Source organism: Heliangelus exortis, chromosome 7 (assembly GCF_036169615.1).
Source record: "Heliangelus exortis chromosome 7, bHelExo1.hap1, whole genome shotgun sequence".
NCBI classification, from domain to species: Eukaryota; Metazoa; Chordata; class Aves; order Apodiformes; family Trochilidae; genus Heliangelus; species Heliangelus exortis.
This window is the reverse complement of record NC_092428.1, coordinates 34,254,392-34,272,649: the sequence shown is the minus strand read 5'-3', so window position 1 is coordinate 34,272,649 and position 18,258 is coordinate 34,254,392. Positions and strand designations below refer to the sequence as shown.

The window sequence follows — 18,258 nt, the reverse complement described above, 5'->3', positions numbered from 1 at the left end:
AAGCAATTTTTTATTCGCTCTTTTCCATAGCAACTTCCAGAGTGAATGAATTTTTGTCCCTCATCCCTCTTCCTTCCCTCTCCCTCTCCAGTTCTGCTTTTTTAATCGGGTGTGGATGATGGTGCCCCTGCATCCTCTGTGATACACCCTGAACAGTTTTGCTGCTCACCTGTACTTTTCACACTGTGAATTATTCATGTCTCCCTACCTGCCAGAGCAGCCTCCTTCATCAAAGCTCTTCCTCCTCCCATCTCCAGCCCGACCTCCAGCAGCACTACAGCAAGGTGGTAATGAGGCAGCTGAGTTTAAGGGCAGGAAATCCCCTGTGTGATTATGTTGGAAGTCTGCTGTGGTGGCTTAATAATTGGCAGACTGCAGTTTATTTTGTCCACTTGAGTTAAAGAGTGGGGTTAAAAGGTTGATTAATGGGAGAAGAGCAAACCTGAACTGCCAGGGGAAGGCAGACACACATCTTCCTGGCTGTCCTCCAGCATGGGCAGAGCAGAAGCACCCAGGTCCTTCCCTGGAGCTTCAGCTTTCCTCGTGGGATGCTCTGAGGGAGCTTTTCCTAGGAGGAAGGAAAGCAGAGGTATCCCAGGGCAGTGGGATCACAGAGTGTCTCCAGGCAAAGGTGTGTGAGGTCAGGGAGAGCAGCTGCCCCAAGACCTCTGCTGGGGCCCCACTGCTATTTCCATGCTCTATTTCAGACCAATCTTCACTTAGAAACAACCTGGGCAAGAGCAGCAGAGGTTTACACCATGATTTGTACCTTCCTCTGCATCAAACCAGAGCTGCTGGGGCTGTCTCCTGACTCCCTTCTTCAGCGTTGCCTGTGGGAAAATCCCCTCCTGAATTTTGCATGTGCAACAGTTTGTTTAAAGCTGCCAGCTGACATTTATTTATTTGTGTTAATGCTTGCATAGCCAGGTAAATGTGTTTTCTTGTTCCCCAAGCATGTGTGCTTATGAATATACACAAGTGAAAGAACTTGGCTACTTCTTAAACCAACATGATAATGGAGACTATAAAAGAATCAAAATTCTAACAATAATAAAAGTTTTTTTCCCCAGGGACTATAGAAATAGTTAGAAAGAGAAAGAAGCAGAGCTGAGACTGTGTTTAGTGTCATTTCCCTATTAAAGGGAAGAATAAATCCCAGGTCAGTTAATCACTGCTCCCCAAGTGCACTGCTCCATGTCAGTGTGTTTCTCCTCTCCTCTCCTCTCCTGTCCCTGGGGAGGGACTGAATCTGGGCAGCACTTTGTTCCATCAGCAGCTCATGGGCTCATTGCTGCTTCAGGGACTATTTCAGAGCATGAGCAGAAGAGTCAAGAGCTGGAAATGCCAAGAAATACCATGCTGCTCAGCAACGTTGACAAGGAAACAAAAACCAACCAACCAAATAAAACCCAAAAAACCAAAACCAAACAAAAAGCCTCATCCCCAAACAGTTTAAAGAAATAGAAAGTTGTCTTTATGAATACATCTTACTGTGAAAATTACTTTTTTTCTTGTTGTTAGGTTTGTTTGTCCCAGCTGCTGCCTTTTGGGCTTTCCTTATTGCTCCTGCAGCAGCCCAGGGAGTGCTTTGGTGGGTGTTTTGCCAGTTTGGGTTTGCTGTATTCATTGCACACTAAAAATAAATCTCTTCCCCTTGCAGACAATGGCAAAGAACGGAGCAGACCCTCCTGCCCACCCACCCTGATTTTACACACAGAGAGGAAGGGTGTCCCTGTGGAGAGCCATGGCAATAAGGTCTGGGATGGTTTTTCTTCTAAAAACCTCTTTAAACCTTGTGGTGGTGGCTGGGACCTGTGGAGCTGGGGCTGGCCCTGCCCAGAGCAGGGTTTCCTCATGGATGTCCTGCTGCTTCTCACACCATCAGCCCCAGGGGCAAGGAGGGATTGGTTTTTTTCTGTTCCCCGACCTTCTTGGTGTTACTGACTGAGGATGCTGGGCACTTCTGTAGCCCTCCTTAGCAGATAATTGCAATTGAAATGAATGTAAAAGGAGAAGCAATGTCACGTGCAGCTTACAGATGGGCAGCACTAACTGTGTAACTTCATCAGCTTTTTCTAAAAAAGCTTGAATTATGATGTAAAGGAAAACTAAATAACACTCCCAGGCTCTCTGCAATGAATGGAAGTATCAGCTTCCTGCACAGCCTGTGCAGACTTGACGGAAAAGGCTAAAGCTAAAAGGGGGCACCCTCCACCCAAGGGGGGGACCTCTGGGGCTGAGGAGGCAGCTGGGGGGGATGCTGGAAGCCCCCCTGGAGCAGGAGTGTGTAGCTGGGGCTGCTGGAGCAGGACCTGAGCTGCTCTGCAGTTCATTTTTCTTTGGTACATTCCGCTCACGCCGCTGTCTCCAGGCTCTCTCCAAGCCAAAGATGAAGACCTCTGGACATACACTTTATTACTTTTTAATTAAGAACGTGCTTCTCATGTCTTGGTGCCTCGTGGAGCCAGATCCCTGCCTTCCCCCCGTGCCTCCTCCCCAGCCCCATTCCCACCGCTCTGGGCTGTTCTCCGGGTTGCTGCTTGTTCATAAAGCTGCTGGTGGAACAGTGGGCCTGGGGTTAGTCCACTTGGTATTAAAGAGAGTGATTTGTGTGGCACCAACAGGCTCTGCACCAGCTTTAATTGCTGGCTCCTCTCTCTCTCTCAAGGATCATTCCTTTAAGCTGGTGAAGGAGGGTGACAGCGCGTCAAGCGGCAGCAAGCCGGTGGCATCCACCCCAGTGCCAGGATCCCCATGGTAAGCAGAGCAGATGGTCCCCAGGGCCCTGGCCCTTGCCCAGCACTCCCTGGTGGGCTGCTGGGAGGGGGAGATGTGCAGCCCTGGTGGGTTCATCCCCTCCTGGTCCTCTGGGTGATGCCCACCTGCTGCCAGGTCCAGCACATCAGAATGTGCTGTCTGTGGTGAGCACCACAACATTCCTGTTGACCTGGTTGTTTCTCCCTTCCATGATAGAATATTTCACCTGCTACTGGATTTTTGGGGTTTTTTGGGTGTTCAGACCATTTCTATGCCATTTGATTGATATGGAGAGAGGTTCTGTACCCGAGGCATGGGCTGGCAGGGCCTGGGGCTGTCAGCCTGAGAAGGAGACTCACCCTGCGGGTGAATTGCTTGTATCTGGGTGTACCTGGCATTATCTAAGCATAGTTTATCACTTGGAATAGGTGTGTAGTCTGGACTGGAGATGACCGGGTCTTCTTCTTCAACCCTACAATGCAGCTGTCAGTCTGGGAGAAGCCAGGGGACCTGAAGCACCGCGGTGACATCAATCGCATCATCGAGGATCCTCCTCACAAGCGCAAGCTGGAGGCTGCAGCAAGTAACTAAAGGCCTGGGATTATTTGCCTCTGCTTAAACTCGAGGAATGACCCTGGTCACTAAACACGTTGAGTGAAAGTAATTAGAAGGGGGTTCCTTTGGAGATTTGGTGTTGAAGTTGGGGTTTATTGTGAAATCCTGACTTCCACTGAGCTGGGGATGGAGTCTTCTCACTGGCAATGCAGACACAGGTGGCTTCTTGTACTGGGTGAATCTTGGGTGTACAACCCAGACCTCAGCAGGTGCTGTCTTTATGTTTTATTGCCTTTCTTTCCAAGACGTACATTAGGGATGTGTTGGCAGTGCATTATTCAGCTGTTAGGCAAAAGCAGATACTCTGTAGTTAATCACTCCCCAGCCAATGGTAAGAGGTGGGGTGAATCCCAGTAGTAAATCTCTAATGAGTGGTAAAAGGTTTGGTGGAAACCTGGGTGCTTCCATCTCAGCCTGACCCTGTCAGGCAGCTTCTAAACAGAAGTGTCAGATACACGGGTGCAAAAGAGAATTGAAAGGACAGCCCTGGCCTTGCTCATCATCTGCAGTTTGTTTCCTGATGCTTTCCCTTTCCTTTCCTATGGAATGGTGTTGGTAAGACCTGCTGGTGCTGCAGGATACCCAGATGCCCGGTACTTGTCTGAAATGCTGCTTGTAACAGTAACTTACAGTTCATGGATGTTCTGCTTTACAGAACTGTCACTGGAGACCCTTGCTCAGCCCACACGTGTCCTTTCCATAGAAAAATATGGAGAGGGGGGAAAAAAGAGGGACTTTTGTCATTCCTTTAAAGTGTTGTACCTGACAACTAAAAAGCTCCCAGGTCTCGGGGGGTGCCCTGCCCTTCACACTCCAGCCATGGGGGTACAGGGATCCCCGGGCACAGCCCCCAGCCCAGCACCCCAAAAGAGGGGCTGGACACGGGGTGTGGAGCAGGGTGAGCTGTGATCAGGGTTGCTGTGTTAGCAGGAGGTCACTGAGGCAGAGCTGCAGAGAGTGCAGCCCTTGTCATCACACACTGTCATTACATGGGCTGGAATTTATACCAGCTGCTTGTACAGACACAATTTTTGTGTCTGGCTGGAATGACACGAGCTGTATATCTGATAATTCCAAAGTGTATATGCTGAAGTTCAGTCTTGAAGAGAAAAACGTGGCATAAGTTTGTTGCAGGATATACTGAAAGATCAATTAGTTACTGACAAGGGGGAATGATGGCCAACCAAGGGTCCTTGTTCATGGTCTATAATTAATAAATGAGAAGAGCCTAAAGTCATGGTTGATATGTGCCCCTTCAAAAATTTGTGGGGTTTTTGCTGTGTGTTCCATCCTTTTTATTTATTGTCTTTAAGTACCACCAAGATTTGATTCATGCACCAGTCTTTATGACCATGGTTTTCATTGTTGCTAATAGTCTTCGTCTTCTTTGATTTAATTGGGACTTGCAGTTGCTCAGTGTTGGAAACAGTCAGGTTATAATTAGTATATATTAGCTGCTGAGGTGAAAGGAGTTATTTGTTACCATTTCTCTTGGCTTGTAATCTCCAGTAAATAAATAACACAAATGAGCTGTGTGTTTGCAACAATGGCTGCCAAATTTGTTTAGCTTAGTTGCTGCTGCTGAGTTTTAATTGGAATTTTTAAATCAAAGGCACAAAAAAAGTTGGCAAGTGTAGTTACTCCCATGGAGCTGTAGGTTATCTGAGCATTGCTCAGCTGAAAGATCAAGTGCATTTGTAATTCAGGCAGAAATGAAAAATTACTCATTTGTCAATTTATCAATTACTCTGCCTCCACAAAGTATTAGTTCTTAGGGAGATTTATGGAGATGTCGTGGCTCTGCAGTAATGGGTTCCCAGCAGGCCAGCCCCTAGGATGGAGGAGCTGCAGCTGGACCAGGACCAGCCTGGTCCCACCCACGGGGATGTCACCCAGGATCAGGGACCCTGACCCCAGCCAGGCACAGGGACAGAGATGGAGTTCCCAGGACTTGCACACATTCATTTTAGAACCCCAGCCTGCTTTGGGTTGGAAGGGAACCTAAAGCTCATCTAATCATGGTCAGGGACACCTCCCATAGCCCAGGATGCTCCCAGCCCCATCCAACCTGGGCTGAGACACTGCCAGGGATGGGGCAGCCACAGCTTCTCTGGGAAACCTGGGACAGGGGCTCAGCACCCTCAAACTAAACGATTTCTTCTAATATGTAACCAAAATCTCCCCTCTTCCAGTTGAAAACCCTTCCCTCTCATCCCATCCCTCCAGGCCCTTGTCCCAAGTCCCTCCTCAGCTTTCCTGGAGCCCCTTCAGGCACTGGAAGGTGCTCTAAGGTCTCCCCATTGCAGCTTTCTCCTCTCTGAACACCCCCAACTCTCTCACCTGGCTCCAGAGCTGCTCCTGTGTGCAAAATCTTCTGGGCAGAGCTCTCTCTTTGTCCCTGTTGTCATCACTCTTCTGTCTCTGTACAGACAGACTCACCAAAGTAGCCCTGTTTCGCCTCAAAGATTCCTTGAAGTGTTTCTATCTTATTCCAACTGAGAAAAAAAATCTTTATTCCTATTCCTCCACCTGCTAACTGGTTTGTTAGTCTAAGGACATTAGTTTTTCAGCCAACTAAAAGAAAACTGACAGAAAATGCCATGTTGATTCCTACTTGGTATGATCCCAATTCAGATCCAGAATTTAGTTTCCTCTGTCCCCACAAATATTTTGGACCCTTTAGCATTCAGACCAAAGTATGAATTCCCCAGCAATCATAGGGGATTCTGTGTGACATGTGGGTACCAGGACAAAATTGCAAATCAGTTTTTTGCATGTGGCCAAGGGATTGACAAGGCTTTAACTCACCAGGTAACTGCTGGTGCTTCCTCTTTGTTCTGGAAAATGAGCCAGAACTCACAACATGGCTGGGATTAGCTGCATGATTTAATTAATCAGCACTGAGCTTGATAGCCCATCAGGTCAGGGCAGTGCTCTGCTTCATGGTTTCATGGGAAGATAACTGCCAAAGGATGGAGCCTGTCAGGAGATGCTGTGCTCAGCTGCCTCTCCTTTTCAGACTCTTTGTAATCCTGCCCCAGGTCTGGTCCTGTGAGGGGTTTCAGTGGGCACAGGACCAGACCTTGTGTTTCACCTCCTTCCCCATTTCCACTCTGGAAATCAGCATTGGATCTGCTTCTATCCTAAAGAGAAATGGGCTGAGGAGGGAAGTTCTGGTGCCAGGACTGCAATAATTTTGCAGAAATGTCCTTGTAGCTGTGTTCTTAAGGGAAGGGAGGAAGGAGTATCAGGTGAAGGAATAACAAGATTTAAATCAAATCATGTCACAAATGAGCAGTGGACAATTTTGTTCACATCATGAGTCATGAGGAGCTTTTCAGAATGAAAGTGATGGGGTTTATTGCAGTCTCTTTCATTTGGATGAAGGCGTTTCTGAGGACCTGATGAAATATGTTATTTTTAAAACACCCCGTGGAGAATGAAAAATAGTAAACACCTGAGGAGGGACCAGAGGCAAGAAATGAAAAGTTAATCTGAGGAATTTGAATCCCCATTGATCTAGTTCAAGTCTAATAACTATGTATTCCTTTTTAGCAGATAAATGTGTTAGCTCCTGTCCAGGGGATGAAAATGATGATCTTAGCATCAAGACTAAGAGAAATAAGTAAGTTCTAAAGTTTACTTATCTGTACATGATGTTGGGAAGCCTGGTATGAATAAGTGCACAGAGAAATGCAATTATTTTCTGCTGTGGGGGTAACTGCAGCAAAACATCCTGAGCAGCATCCCTAGAGCAGCCAATCCCCCCCAGCCTCCACCAGTCTCTGAATTATCTGTCTCTGGGCTTGTCTGAGTAATTCCCAGCTGCTCTGGAACAGCTAAAGCCAGGCTGGCTGGGGCAGTGGGTATTTCCAAGGCACTGGATAAAAAGCTTTCAGTCCATGGATGCCAGGCAGGGATTTGTGCAGTGGTGTCAGGGTTTCCAGGCTCAGGAATAGCTGGAGGTATTTCTGTTATTGTGCTGTTATTTGACCTTTATTGCCAGATGTACTTCAAATTCTCATGCAGGAGCTGGCACAAAGCCAAGTGCCCAATAAGCAGCTCCCTCCCCCCTTTGCCAAAGGAGGAGGAGATGAAGTAAACACTTGTGATTTTATAATTACCTTAAGGACGTTTTATTCTCTTCAGCCAGTAACTGCACACAGCATTAGCTGCTCCTGTGGGCTGGCTGGCAGCAAGATGCTGGTTTGGAGCATTAATAAAATAAATGTGTAAAATCTCTGAATAATGTGTTATATTCTTGAGGGCTTCGTGATGAGTGAGCACAACAAATCCATGTATTTTCCAAGTGAATGTATTTATGATGATTCTGTTCTCTTTTGTATTGCCATCCCTGTGCTCCTACACCGGGTGGTTCTTAGGATCTTGTGAAGATTTTTATGTAGATTTGTGTTATTATGAAGGAAGAAACAGATACTCTGAGTTCAGTGCTCAGACTATTTGAACATTTAATGCTTAGTATTAAATATTATGTTTTATATATACTATGTACTTTTACTGTTTACACAGCATTTACTATTTATGAATGGCATAATCATTTATATTTGGTATATTTATTTAGTAAAAGTATGTAAGAATACCCTCAGTGACATCAGTGGGTGTGACAGTGATGGGCAGTATTGTGCCCTGTGCTAGGGAAGTGATTCCTCTCACTGACTGGCTGAGAAAATGGGAAAATCTCCACTAATGCACAGAAATGGAATTCTAGCACTCCAGAAGCTTTTCCACAGAACTCCAGAAAAATGCACTCATTGCAAGACTGCAGTGTCAGAGCAGTCTCAGGCTCACTGAGCTGTGCTGGAAGGTTGGGCAGGGGGAATAAGGAATATTTTCTCCTCTTTGCTGGGCTTCTGTGCCTTGCTCACTTGAAAGATGAATTATGATTTTGGCTTTTTCTGTCTCTGACTTTCTTTACACTCAAAAGGACACTTAGTTATGTGACCCAAAGTTATGAGACCTGAATAAGGACTATCTTTTTTTTATATTTGCATATCTTATCTTTTATTGTTTTTATTTCCTTGCAGAAACACTTTCTTTTTTTTTTTTTTTTTTTTTTTTTTATTTTTCCATATAGTTATTTTTTTTCCCAAAGCAAACAGGTAAATCCAGTTCAGGCTGGGCAGACTGAGACCACCACAGAGCTGCCTGCAGAAGCTCTCTGTGTGTGCTAGAATTTGGGCTGTGCTTTTTGCAGACCACGTCACAGAATGAAATTTGCTGTTACAGTATAAAAGCTTCTGTCAGGTACCCCTGAAATCACCAGGGATGCAGCACTGTTTGGGGATAAATGCAGGTGAAATGTAATTATTTGTAGAAGGAAGGCAATACCCTGAGGCTCACGTTGCACACTCTGATTCATTTGCTTGGAGATCAAAAAGTGTTTTCCCGTGGACATTTCAAACCAAGCATTGTTCCCTTCTGGTGGGAATTGTATGGGTAGGAAGTGCAGTTGTGCCACAGGAGGCTGGAAAGCTATCACCTTACTCCTTATCCTCACTGGAGCCTCTGGATGCTCCTGATCTTCCCCAAAAGTTTTAGCTTGTACAAAGCACTAAGTGAGAGCAGCACGGACCCAGAGCAGGGTCTGATCCCAAGGTGTGAGTTGGAAAACTCCTCTGAAGTGTCAGTGCTGGACTAAGGGAGTCCCTGAGCTGGAGCCCTGGGGCTGGGTCAGAGCTCAGGCACCGGGTCACAGCAGCACCAGGGAGGTCCTGCTGGCCTGGAGACCTTTCTGGAGAGTGCTGAAAATCCCCTCCTGAGCTGACAATTATTTTCTCTCTTGCCTTGTTAAAGAACAGAAGATGTCCAAGCTGCTGAGCAGGGGAAGGCTGAAGAGGAGGAGAAAGCTGAGGAGGCAGCAGCAGGGCAGGGCTCAGCTCCCCTGGAGGAACGCATCACACGCTTCCGAGACATGCTGCTGGAGAGAGGGGTGAGGGACACAGCCCTGGCTCTGCGGGGACACCGGGGACACCTCAGCGATGGCTTCACAGCCACCACTTCCCAGGCAAAGGGAGAATTATTGGGAGGGGGGCTCTGCCCAGTAACCATGGTGGCTGTGTGGTACCTTTCTGGGACATTCCCTGAGACATCACCCACTCCAGGGTGGGCTGGAGGAGCTCAGAGCCCTTTGCAGGTGCAGGTCCAAAGAAAGTCCCCAAGGACAGCCCCAAATGTAACCAGAGGTGGTGGCTCCTCCAGCACTGCTGAGCAGAGCCTGGGGACAGCAACCAGCTCTGGTCCTGCCCAGAGCCCAGGGCTCTTCAGGGAACACTGAGCAAAGGGTGGAAGTTGTGTCCTCCAGGGCCAGGCTCACAGAGAGCCCTGCCAGGATCTTGCTTTGCTTCTGGCATGGGAGAGGTCTCAGCAGGCAAACCCCAGTGCTCCCAACACTGGCAGCCAAATTCACCAACCACTGACCATCCCAATCCAGCCAGCCTGCTGGGAGAGGATGTTTGGGTGTCTCAGGAGGGTTCAGAAAACCTGGACCTCCCCAGTTGTCCTTGGCCTCCCTTGAGAAGAGCCCCAGAGGTTGTGGGGCAGGAGCTTTGGGCTGGATGGGCACAAGAAGAGGTGACCATGGTCAGGCATCCAGAGCACCCCATCCCCAGGCCAGCACAGAGCTGCTGGTGCAGAGCTGGTACTGGTTAGGGGAGGGCTCAGAGCTGTTGTGGCCATCTTGCCATGAGCTCAGCAACGTTATGAGTCTTCAAATGGAGCACAAATTCAATTATCAGATAAAACCCATCAGCACTGTGAGCCTCCTGGCCGACGGTGACAAACAAGCTGCAGATCACATGAGAGCATCCAGTGACTGGTTCTGCACAGAGCTGCACACTCATTTTTGGTTTTGTTTTGAAACCTGGGCTGGGTTGGTCATGCAGAGGCTACCATCAGTATGAGGAATTTGGGATACCATTATTTATCCACAGAAAATCTCCTCCTCAAAAGCTCTTCTCCCACTGTCCCCTCTTCCAGAGGACTGGTGATCAATAAGCATGCCAGCTCCAGGTCCTAATCCTGCCAGTATAACTGGGGCTACACTGGAGCAGTGCATGCAGGTTCCATACCTCCTTCCCATGCTCTGCAAGTATGTATTCTGCAGAAGTTCCTGTAATTTCTGTGAAGAAAAAAAAAAAAACCAAGGTGTCTGTTGTTAGGCAGTAAAGCCTAGAAAATTTATCACAAGTAATCAGCAAGCTTTAAAGGTAGATAATTAGAGCTTCAGAGCTCAACAGTAAATTATCTCTGTGCCAGACCTCCTTTATTAATACTTTTTGTTATTTATGCTTAACAAATGCAGAAGTGCCATAAATGAATCCTGGTTGAAGACTTTTGCTGGCGTAGTCTAAGCCAGGGGGCAATAAGTCAAACTCTGAAAGTATTGGGGATGTTCTATAATAGGATTCCTCAAGTGTTCTCAGTGCAGGACTCAGACCTGCTCATAGAAATAAGAAATTCAGGAAATTTACTGTTTGGTTGTGCTGTTGGTTAAAAATGTACAGATAATAGGGTGCTTTGCTTTCTCCCTGAGCATTTTTTAAATGTCCAGACGAGCCTCTGGTTGGCATTGCTTGAAGAGCAGGGAGGCCATTAGGGGGACTTTAAACTGATGATCTGATGACTTAATTAACATCTCCTGCCATTGTGTCAGAATGTTGTTATTTCCCAAGCAGTTACTTGGTGGCATTAGAAAGAGCTTGAACTAGATGGAGTTTTTCAGCATAGATCTCCATCTTCCTGCCTAAATTATATCAACATAAGATTATTTATTGTAACATTTTAAAAATAGATACACAGAGACATCCCTGAGCTTCCAGTGCAAACCACTCTAGAAGGAAACCCAGTCACAGAATCACCCCAGACTGGTTTGGATTGGAAGGGACATTAAAGATCATCCAGTCCCAACCTACTTTGCTTCAGCAGAGCTTTGCCCTTTGATTTTTAATTACTCTTTTTTAATTATACTTCACATACTTTTTTTTTTTTTAGTGAATTTACTCTTCTTTGTAATTAGATGGTGTGATTAGAATGTTTTATGCCACTCCAGAGTTTTCTGTGACAAAGTAATTAACGATGACGCTGGAGCAGGATCAGGCTGGGGAGTTCAGCCCTGTGTTCCTGGACTGTCCTGGGCAAAGGGACCTGCTGGGGTTTGTGGTGGTCCCTACAGCCCCCTGGCTGTGCAGAGGTTCCAGGGGAGGCTGAAGAACAGGACATTCTCCCATGGAATGGCTTTGGGGCTGGGCTGGGCCCTCTGGAGAGCTGGGGACAGTGGGGAAAGGGAGAGCCTGGAGATGGAGATGTGGCAGCTGTGCTCCTGGGGGAAAACTGCACCTTTCCTGCAAACACCCAAACACCTGTTCTTTTTTTGGAGATGTTCACTGTCAGTTGTTCATCGTGCACACCCACTGACACCCTTGTTTGTGTTGTAATTTAGTTTCTGGAGGGAAGGGGAGTTAAAGCTGAGATAATTACTTGAATGGAAATGGATGCTTCTGTTGTGCAAAGGGGGTAATAAACTGACACTTTTCTCTCTGCTACACATTCTTCCCATCCAAACCATTGAATGAGCACCTCCCAGACACTTGCTGAGATGTCCTAGAGCAATGCAATCCTAATGGTGTGGGGGAGACCAGAGAACATTGCCAGAAAGAGATTGAAATTCAGCTTCCAGCCACTCCGAGGCATCCTTCAGAGGGCTCATTAGCTTTCTGAACTACTCCTTCGCTTCACCTTGGAACATTTTCTTCCTTCACATCCTTATTAAAATTCCCTAATGCAACTGTGTTTGTGTACTTCGCAGGTTTCAGCATTTTCTACGTGGGAGAAAGAGCTGCACAAAATAGTGTTTGATCCACGCTACCTTCTGCTGAATTCCGAGGAACGCAAGCAGGTGAGTGGAACCCCAGCAGGCAGCCCCCAGCTCCCCCTGACAGCAGAGCCAGTACCTTGATGGGGTAAAGAGAACTGCATAAAATTAAAATTCCTTTTTAAAGTTTGTCAGGGAGGCTCCTGGGGTAGGTTCTGCGTGGGGAGAAGGTGCTGCCTCCTTTGTAAAGGAGCCGTGAAGAGTCAAGAGTCTGGGGTTGTAGGAACAGCTCCTGCCCAGCCTGGGGAGCTGGGGTAGGGAGGGAAATGGCCACAGGGTAACATTTTCACTCTTTATGGATATTGGATTGTGGATACTGCTTCATTTTTATGGCTTAAAATATATTTTAGGAGTTTGGTGGCACTTGCTGCTGTATTGGGCACACATGGATGGGGCAGGGTGGCTGTTGGAAAGGGGTCCCTTGTCCTGACAAGTTGCAAGGGGAAGGGGGATTTTTGCTGCCTCATTTTTTTGGTCATTAATTAGCACTAAGGATCTAAAAGGACCTCAGGATGCTTCTGTAGTTACTTCTCTTCCTTGCCAGTCTTCTGCCATGCTGGAGAAGGAAAGATTTTGAATATGAAATTGTCCATTTTTTTAAATAAACATGATGAAAAATGTCCTTATTCCTATTCCATTGCACTGGGGCCCATATTATCTTGTGGCTCTCCAGAGAGCTTCCTGGAGGTATTTACTGAGGGACAGAGCACATACATCTTCATTTACTCCCTTTCCAATATTCTCTCTCCTAAGAAAAAAAGCGAAATACAATAATAATGAAATATGGGAAGGGAAATGTAAGAGAAACTGCTGGAATGGGAAATACTTCTCGTCAAGGGACTAAGCAGGGAGTTTTGTGTTTATTTCAGGGAATCAGCAAGGATGAAACCCAGACCTTGATGAGTCAATCAAAATGATATATTATTTCATTTTATCATGACTACATCTTGAACACACATAATGTGTTAGCAACACTGCTGCAGAGAACTTAATCTGTGGGGTTTATTTAATGCTCAATGAAAGGGTGATGAGGAACAAGTCACTGGCTGTCCTGTAGTCATGGAGAGGTTGGCTCTGCAAGTGGTGGGAACTCAGAGTAAGAGGTAAAGGGGAAGATTTGCTCCTAGAGGTTTTCAGGTGCTCCTCTGCACATCAGAGCTGAAACCCAGTAAGCCTGGGAGCAGATGCCAAGGGTGTAATGGAATTTAGTTGCTACACTTGAAGGTAAAACTTGGAGCTGTTGGTCAGGGAGCATTGCCAGTCAGTCAGACCGACCCCATTCTCCTCCCAAGAAGCTGTTGAAGAAGAAAGCTGAACTTATACCAGGTGCCTGATTTGGTGAAACTGGTTCTGGAAGTGCAGCTCTGCTGCTGCTGGGTGTCCTCACACTGCCCCAACAACCCCAGGACCTGCTCTGGAGGTGAGGTTTGCCCCTCACTCACTGCTATTTCCCAAGGAGTTATTAAAAGCTGGAAGGTGCTGCTATGTTTAAGCAAGGAACAGTGAAGGGTAAAGGAGCAACTGTGTGAAAATAATGAGGTATCTGTTAATTTTGATTTATTACCTCCATAGTCACTTCACTGACACCAGGAAGGTGAGCAACAACAGTGTCACCTACTTTGCTTGTTCCCTTTGTTCCATCTCCTCTGACACCCACTTTATGCAATTGAAAACAGAATAATATATTCAGATTTACCAGATTTTTGATGCTGCTTCTCTCACGGCCATTTTTTGCTGTTTACTTTTCCAGTGCTACTTCCCCATACCACCCTAAATACCAGTTGTGATCTGGTTACTTTCATGAGAGTTGCACCTGCACATCCTCCTGGCTGATGAGAAAGCAACTCTAGTAATCACATTTAATGTGTGTAATTTGTGGTGGAAAGGGTGGGGAATGTGGGAAGGTAATAGCATTTGGGGGAGCAGCTCCTTTTGTTCAGTGACTTAGTGTGCCACACTTTTTGGAGCGTGAAACAAGCAGGGCCAGGTTTTTGGTACTGGAAATGTGATTAAAGCAGTTGGCAGAATTTTGTGACAAAGTGAAACTCATAACTTAAGCCACAGAAATAGGAGGGAGACACTGAAGTCAGGAAATCTGGATTTATGTTGCACTTGATGTTTGAATCAAGATGCTATCTGTCCAACTTACACCTTCTTCCAGCTCCTTATTGTGTGAGAACATCCATCAGTGCCAGGGGAAGCTGCTGAGCTGGGTGCCAGGCAGCCAGCACTGGGGGCAGATAAGACCTGTGGGCTGGGAGATTGACAGCCCTTTGATCAAGCATAAATACCATAAAGGCTTTGTTAATAAATGCAGTATCTTGCTTCCCTTTCTTGCAAAGATATTTGAACAGTTTGTCAAGACCAGGATCAGAGAAGAATACAAAGAAAAGAAAAATAAATTGTTGTTAGCCAAAGAAGAATTCAAAAAGCTCCTTGAAGAATCCAAGTTATCGCCCAGGTATGGCTTTACCTCGTGGAGATTGGTTCTGATAAGATTTTCCATTCAGCCTCTGCTTATCAGCCCAGGGATGCTGTAACACCGAGCTCCCTGCAGCAGCTTGTGCACCAGTGCTGCCCTGGGGCTTCTTCCCTAGGCTTTTGCCAGATTTTGTTGTATTACTGGGAAAGGGAACATTCCATCTTTATCCCTTTGCCCATCTCTCTCTCTCTCTGTCATTAAGTGCAATATTTTGCGTAGCACATTTGATTTATAAGGACAGCTGTGAAGTCAGATTATAGGACACAGACACTCGTATATACCAGATGTGTAAATCAGTACCTGAAAGGTAAATCTCATTTATAGCAGGCACAGAGGTGTAACTAGTGAAAAGAATGTATCTAGGTTTGGGCTTTGGTAGAAAAGAAATATAATTTAACAAAGTTAGTACTGCTGCCACATCACTAAATTAAAATAAAGCATGTAATGCTATAATTTATTTTTCCACATTGATTTTTAAGCAAGGGATCCAAAGCTGCATAGTGGTGAATGCAGTGCTTAGGTTGGCACTTGCTCATTTATATTTTATATGAAAATAAAGAGATGTACAGATTTTAAGACTGGTTAAATTGTTGGAACCAAGAAATTACAGTTTTCTCCACTAAACTGTGCAGGTAATACACACCTGTCTAGACACAGAGGAACAAACAGCACATCAGCCTCCAGGGAAGTGGTAATTACAAAGAGTTTGTGTTTTGATTTTTTTTTTTTAAATAAATATTCATATATATTGAATATTCATGGCTAAAGTAGCAGCTTGATACAGGTCCCAGCAGGGCTGTGTTCAGCCTGGGAGGGAAAACTCGTGTTGAGTGATGTGAGGGCAGAGAATCAGCATCACCTCCCCCAGCAGGCACCTCCTTGGTGCTGGAAAGGGCTGGACCCAAGGCTGAGGTCCCAGGAGAGACCCTGGGGGTCAGCAGCCCTGTGCCCATCACTTGCAGTTGTAATTCATTTTTGGCTCCTTTTAGGAAAGATCAAACCAGGGTGGTCACCCATCAGGGGCTGTGTGCTCAAGGGGTAGTAGTACAGGAGTAGTTGTGTGGTTAGTAGTACTGTTAGGAGCATGGTTAGTAGCACTGTTAGTTGTGTGGTTAGTAGTATGGTTAGTAGTACAGTTATTAGCATTGTTAGTAGCAGTGTTAGTTGTGTGGTTAGTAGTCTGGTTAGTAGCACTGTTAGTAGTCTGGTTAGTAGCACTGTTTGTAGTCTGGTTAGTAGCACTGTTAGTTGTGTGGTTAGTAATACTGTTAGTAGTCTGGTTAGTAGCACTGTTAGTTGTGTGGTTAGTAATACTGTTAGTAGTCTGGTTGGTAGCACTGTTTGTTGTGTGGTTAGTAGTACTGTTAGTAGTCTGGTTGGTAGCACTGTTAGGAGCACTGTTGGCAGTACAATTAGTAGCAGTTTTAGCAGTACATTAGTAAGTACAGTTATTAGTATGACAGTCAAAAGGCATTAATTTGCAATTAGCCAGAGTTCTGGGTTTCTGCTCAGTTCTGGGCTCATTATTGAAGCTTTGTCCATCAGTCCCAGAGGGCACAGAGTAAAACCCCATCAGGAACTGTGTCAGTGACTCGGTCACAGCTGTCCTGGCAGCCTCCACCCTGAGTTCTCACTCAGAACAGGGGGGGTTTGGCTCTCCTGGGCTGCTCTCATCCTCCTGTCATCCATTCCCCAGCACAGCCATTTTTAGTGCCTCTGGGAGCAGCCAAGTGCAGCCCAGGGGGGAGAGCCCAGGTGTGTCCTGGCACAGCTTTGTCACCTCTCTCTTGTCTGCAGAACCACGTTCAAGGAATTCGCAGAGAAATACGGACGGGACCAGCGGTTCCGCCTGGTGCAGAAGAAGAAGGACCAAGAGCATTTCTTCAATCAGTTCATACTTGTTCTTAAAAAGAGGGACAAGGAAAACAGGATAAGGCTACGGAAGATGAGATAAGACCTCCTGGAACTGGCAATAAGTCCCCAGGTCCGTGCCGTGACCGCAGTCAGGAGCTGAAGCGAAGGCTGAAGCCTGTGGGGTTTTGAACTTTCCACAGCTTGAGAAGGAAGTGGAAATCCTGGGAAAAACTTTCTCTAAATGGAGTTTATTGACCGTGTGTTGAATTTGTGGAGGTTGTTCTGCAGGAATCTGAAGGATATTTTGTTCTCAAAGAATTAATGTTTCATATTGAAGCTCTCTTTTGTACAACATCCAGAGTTTGATGCATTTCTAATTTCCATGATATGTCAATCCCTTAATTGTTTTAATTATGCAAATCACTTGTAATATACACAAATTATGAATCCAGTGCAGATTTGTAATTAAGCAGAAGCAGATGCCATCCATAACGATCTCAAGATATTTTCATCATTTAGGGGAATTATCTAAAACAATCTTTGGGCAACTTTATGCATTAACATGAAGTGTTTAGAGTCTGGTGGCAGGAACCCATTACCCCCTGCTCATACGTCTCTGTCCAGTTCTCTGAGTAGTAGTAATAAGGTATTAATCGTTAATCCAGTGAAGAGTGTGGAAATCTTGGCATTTGTTCCATAGGAAAACTCTGCGTTTCAGAAGTGGCTTTCTCCTCACCGTGGATGGTGCTCTGGGGCCACAGCTCCACTCCTTCCTCCCAGTTCCTGAGAGAAGTTCTCCTGTAAAACCATCACAGTGTGATTCCAGTTATGTTCCTGTACGTGAAAAGTCTGCATGAGATTTTTCTCATCATATTTGTATAAATAAATATTTAATTTTTTTAATTAATAAATATTTTAAGCCAAATTTCCAGTTTTTTTTTTTTTTTTTACATTTCTCAACTTTTTGAAACGCTGGGTTAAAATAGTGCAGGTCCTGTGGGTTTTACTTGAGAGGTACAAAAGCAGAGAGAGCTCCCGATTTGTGTGCAAATTCCACTAACACCAACTGGAGTTCTGAGCATACCAAGGACAAAATCAGTGCTGTGGCTTCAAAGGCAGGAGGATACCAGGGCTGGAGAGAAGCAGCACAGCTCTGCTGACCATCAGGATGCTCCTTCCTTCATGCTGCAGGAAAGACACACTCCCCTCTGTCTGGGCTCATCATCATCTTCTCAGCTGACCTGATTTTTAAGGTATTACTCATTAGATTTATAGATTTCTATTTGGTAGGAGTCATGTTGTTTTTTCCCCACCTAAATGGTAATTTGTCTTCATTTGTGTGCTGGATGTTTTTTATCATCAAGGAGATGAAAGGTATTTTCTGATGCTTGGGAAAAATGAAAAAGTAATACAGAATAATCTGAAGAAGAGCACTTAAAATGTGCTTCAGAAACAAAAACTAAACAGACAAACAAATAAGCTAAAGCAGAATCTTCAACAAGTCTTTGAATAAGTGTAGTCTGCTTTATCCTTATAAGAGGAAGAAAATCTTTGGAAGGTTTTAAAGTGCTAAGGAAAGGCAATGGAATCAGCAGCAAGGGACAGGGCTGGAAATGAGTCTGGGATGTGGGCAGCAGGGCAGGTGAAGCCCCCCCAGCAA

At 45.7% G+C, this 18,258-nt stretch overlaps 1 protein-coding gene across 2 annotated transcripts in view; it reads left to right on the top strand.

Annotated features, from left to right (window-relative positions):
* TCERG1L (transcription elongation regulator 1 like) overlaps positions 1 to 17,523 on the top strand; it is a 41,556-nt gene extending 24,033 nt beyond the window's left edge. The window contains exons 6-13 of one of the 2 annotated variants that reach the window (XM_071749712.1): positions 1,661 to 1,755; positions 2,669 to 2,757; positions 3,186 to 3,340; positions 6,928 to 6,997; positions 9,187 to 9,322; positions 12,197 to 12,286; positions 14,605 to 14,723; positions 16,542 to 17,523. In XM_071749712.1, the coding sequence (XP_071605813.1) occupies positions 1,661 to 1,755; positions 2,669 to 2,757; positions 3,186 to 3,340; positions 6,928 to 6,997; positions 9,187 to 9,322; positions 12,197 to 12,286; positions 14,605 to 14,723; positions 16,542 to 16,698 (911 nt within the window). In that variant the 3' untranslated portion in view covers positions 16,699 to 17,523. The remainder of the gene's footprint in view (positions 1 to 1,660; positions 1,756 to 2,668; positions 2,758 to 3,185; positions 3,341 to 6,927; positions 6,998 to 9,186; positions 9,323 to 12,196; positions 12,287 to 14,604; positions 14,724 to 16,541) is intronic. The other variant, XM_071749711.1, reaches the window with a different exon arrangement.
* The last annotated feature ends 735 nt before the right edge of the window (positions 17,524 to 18,258 follow it).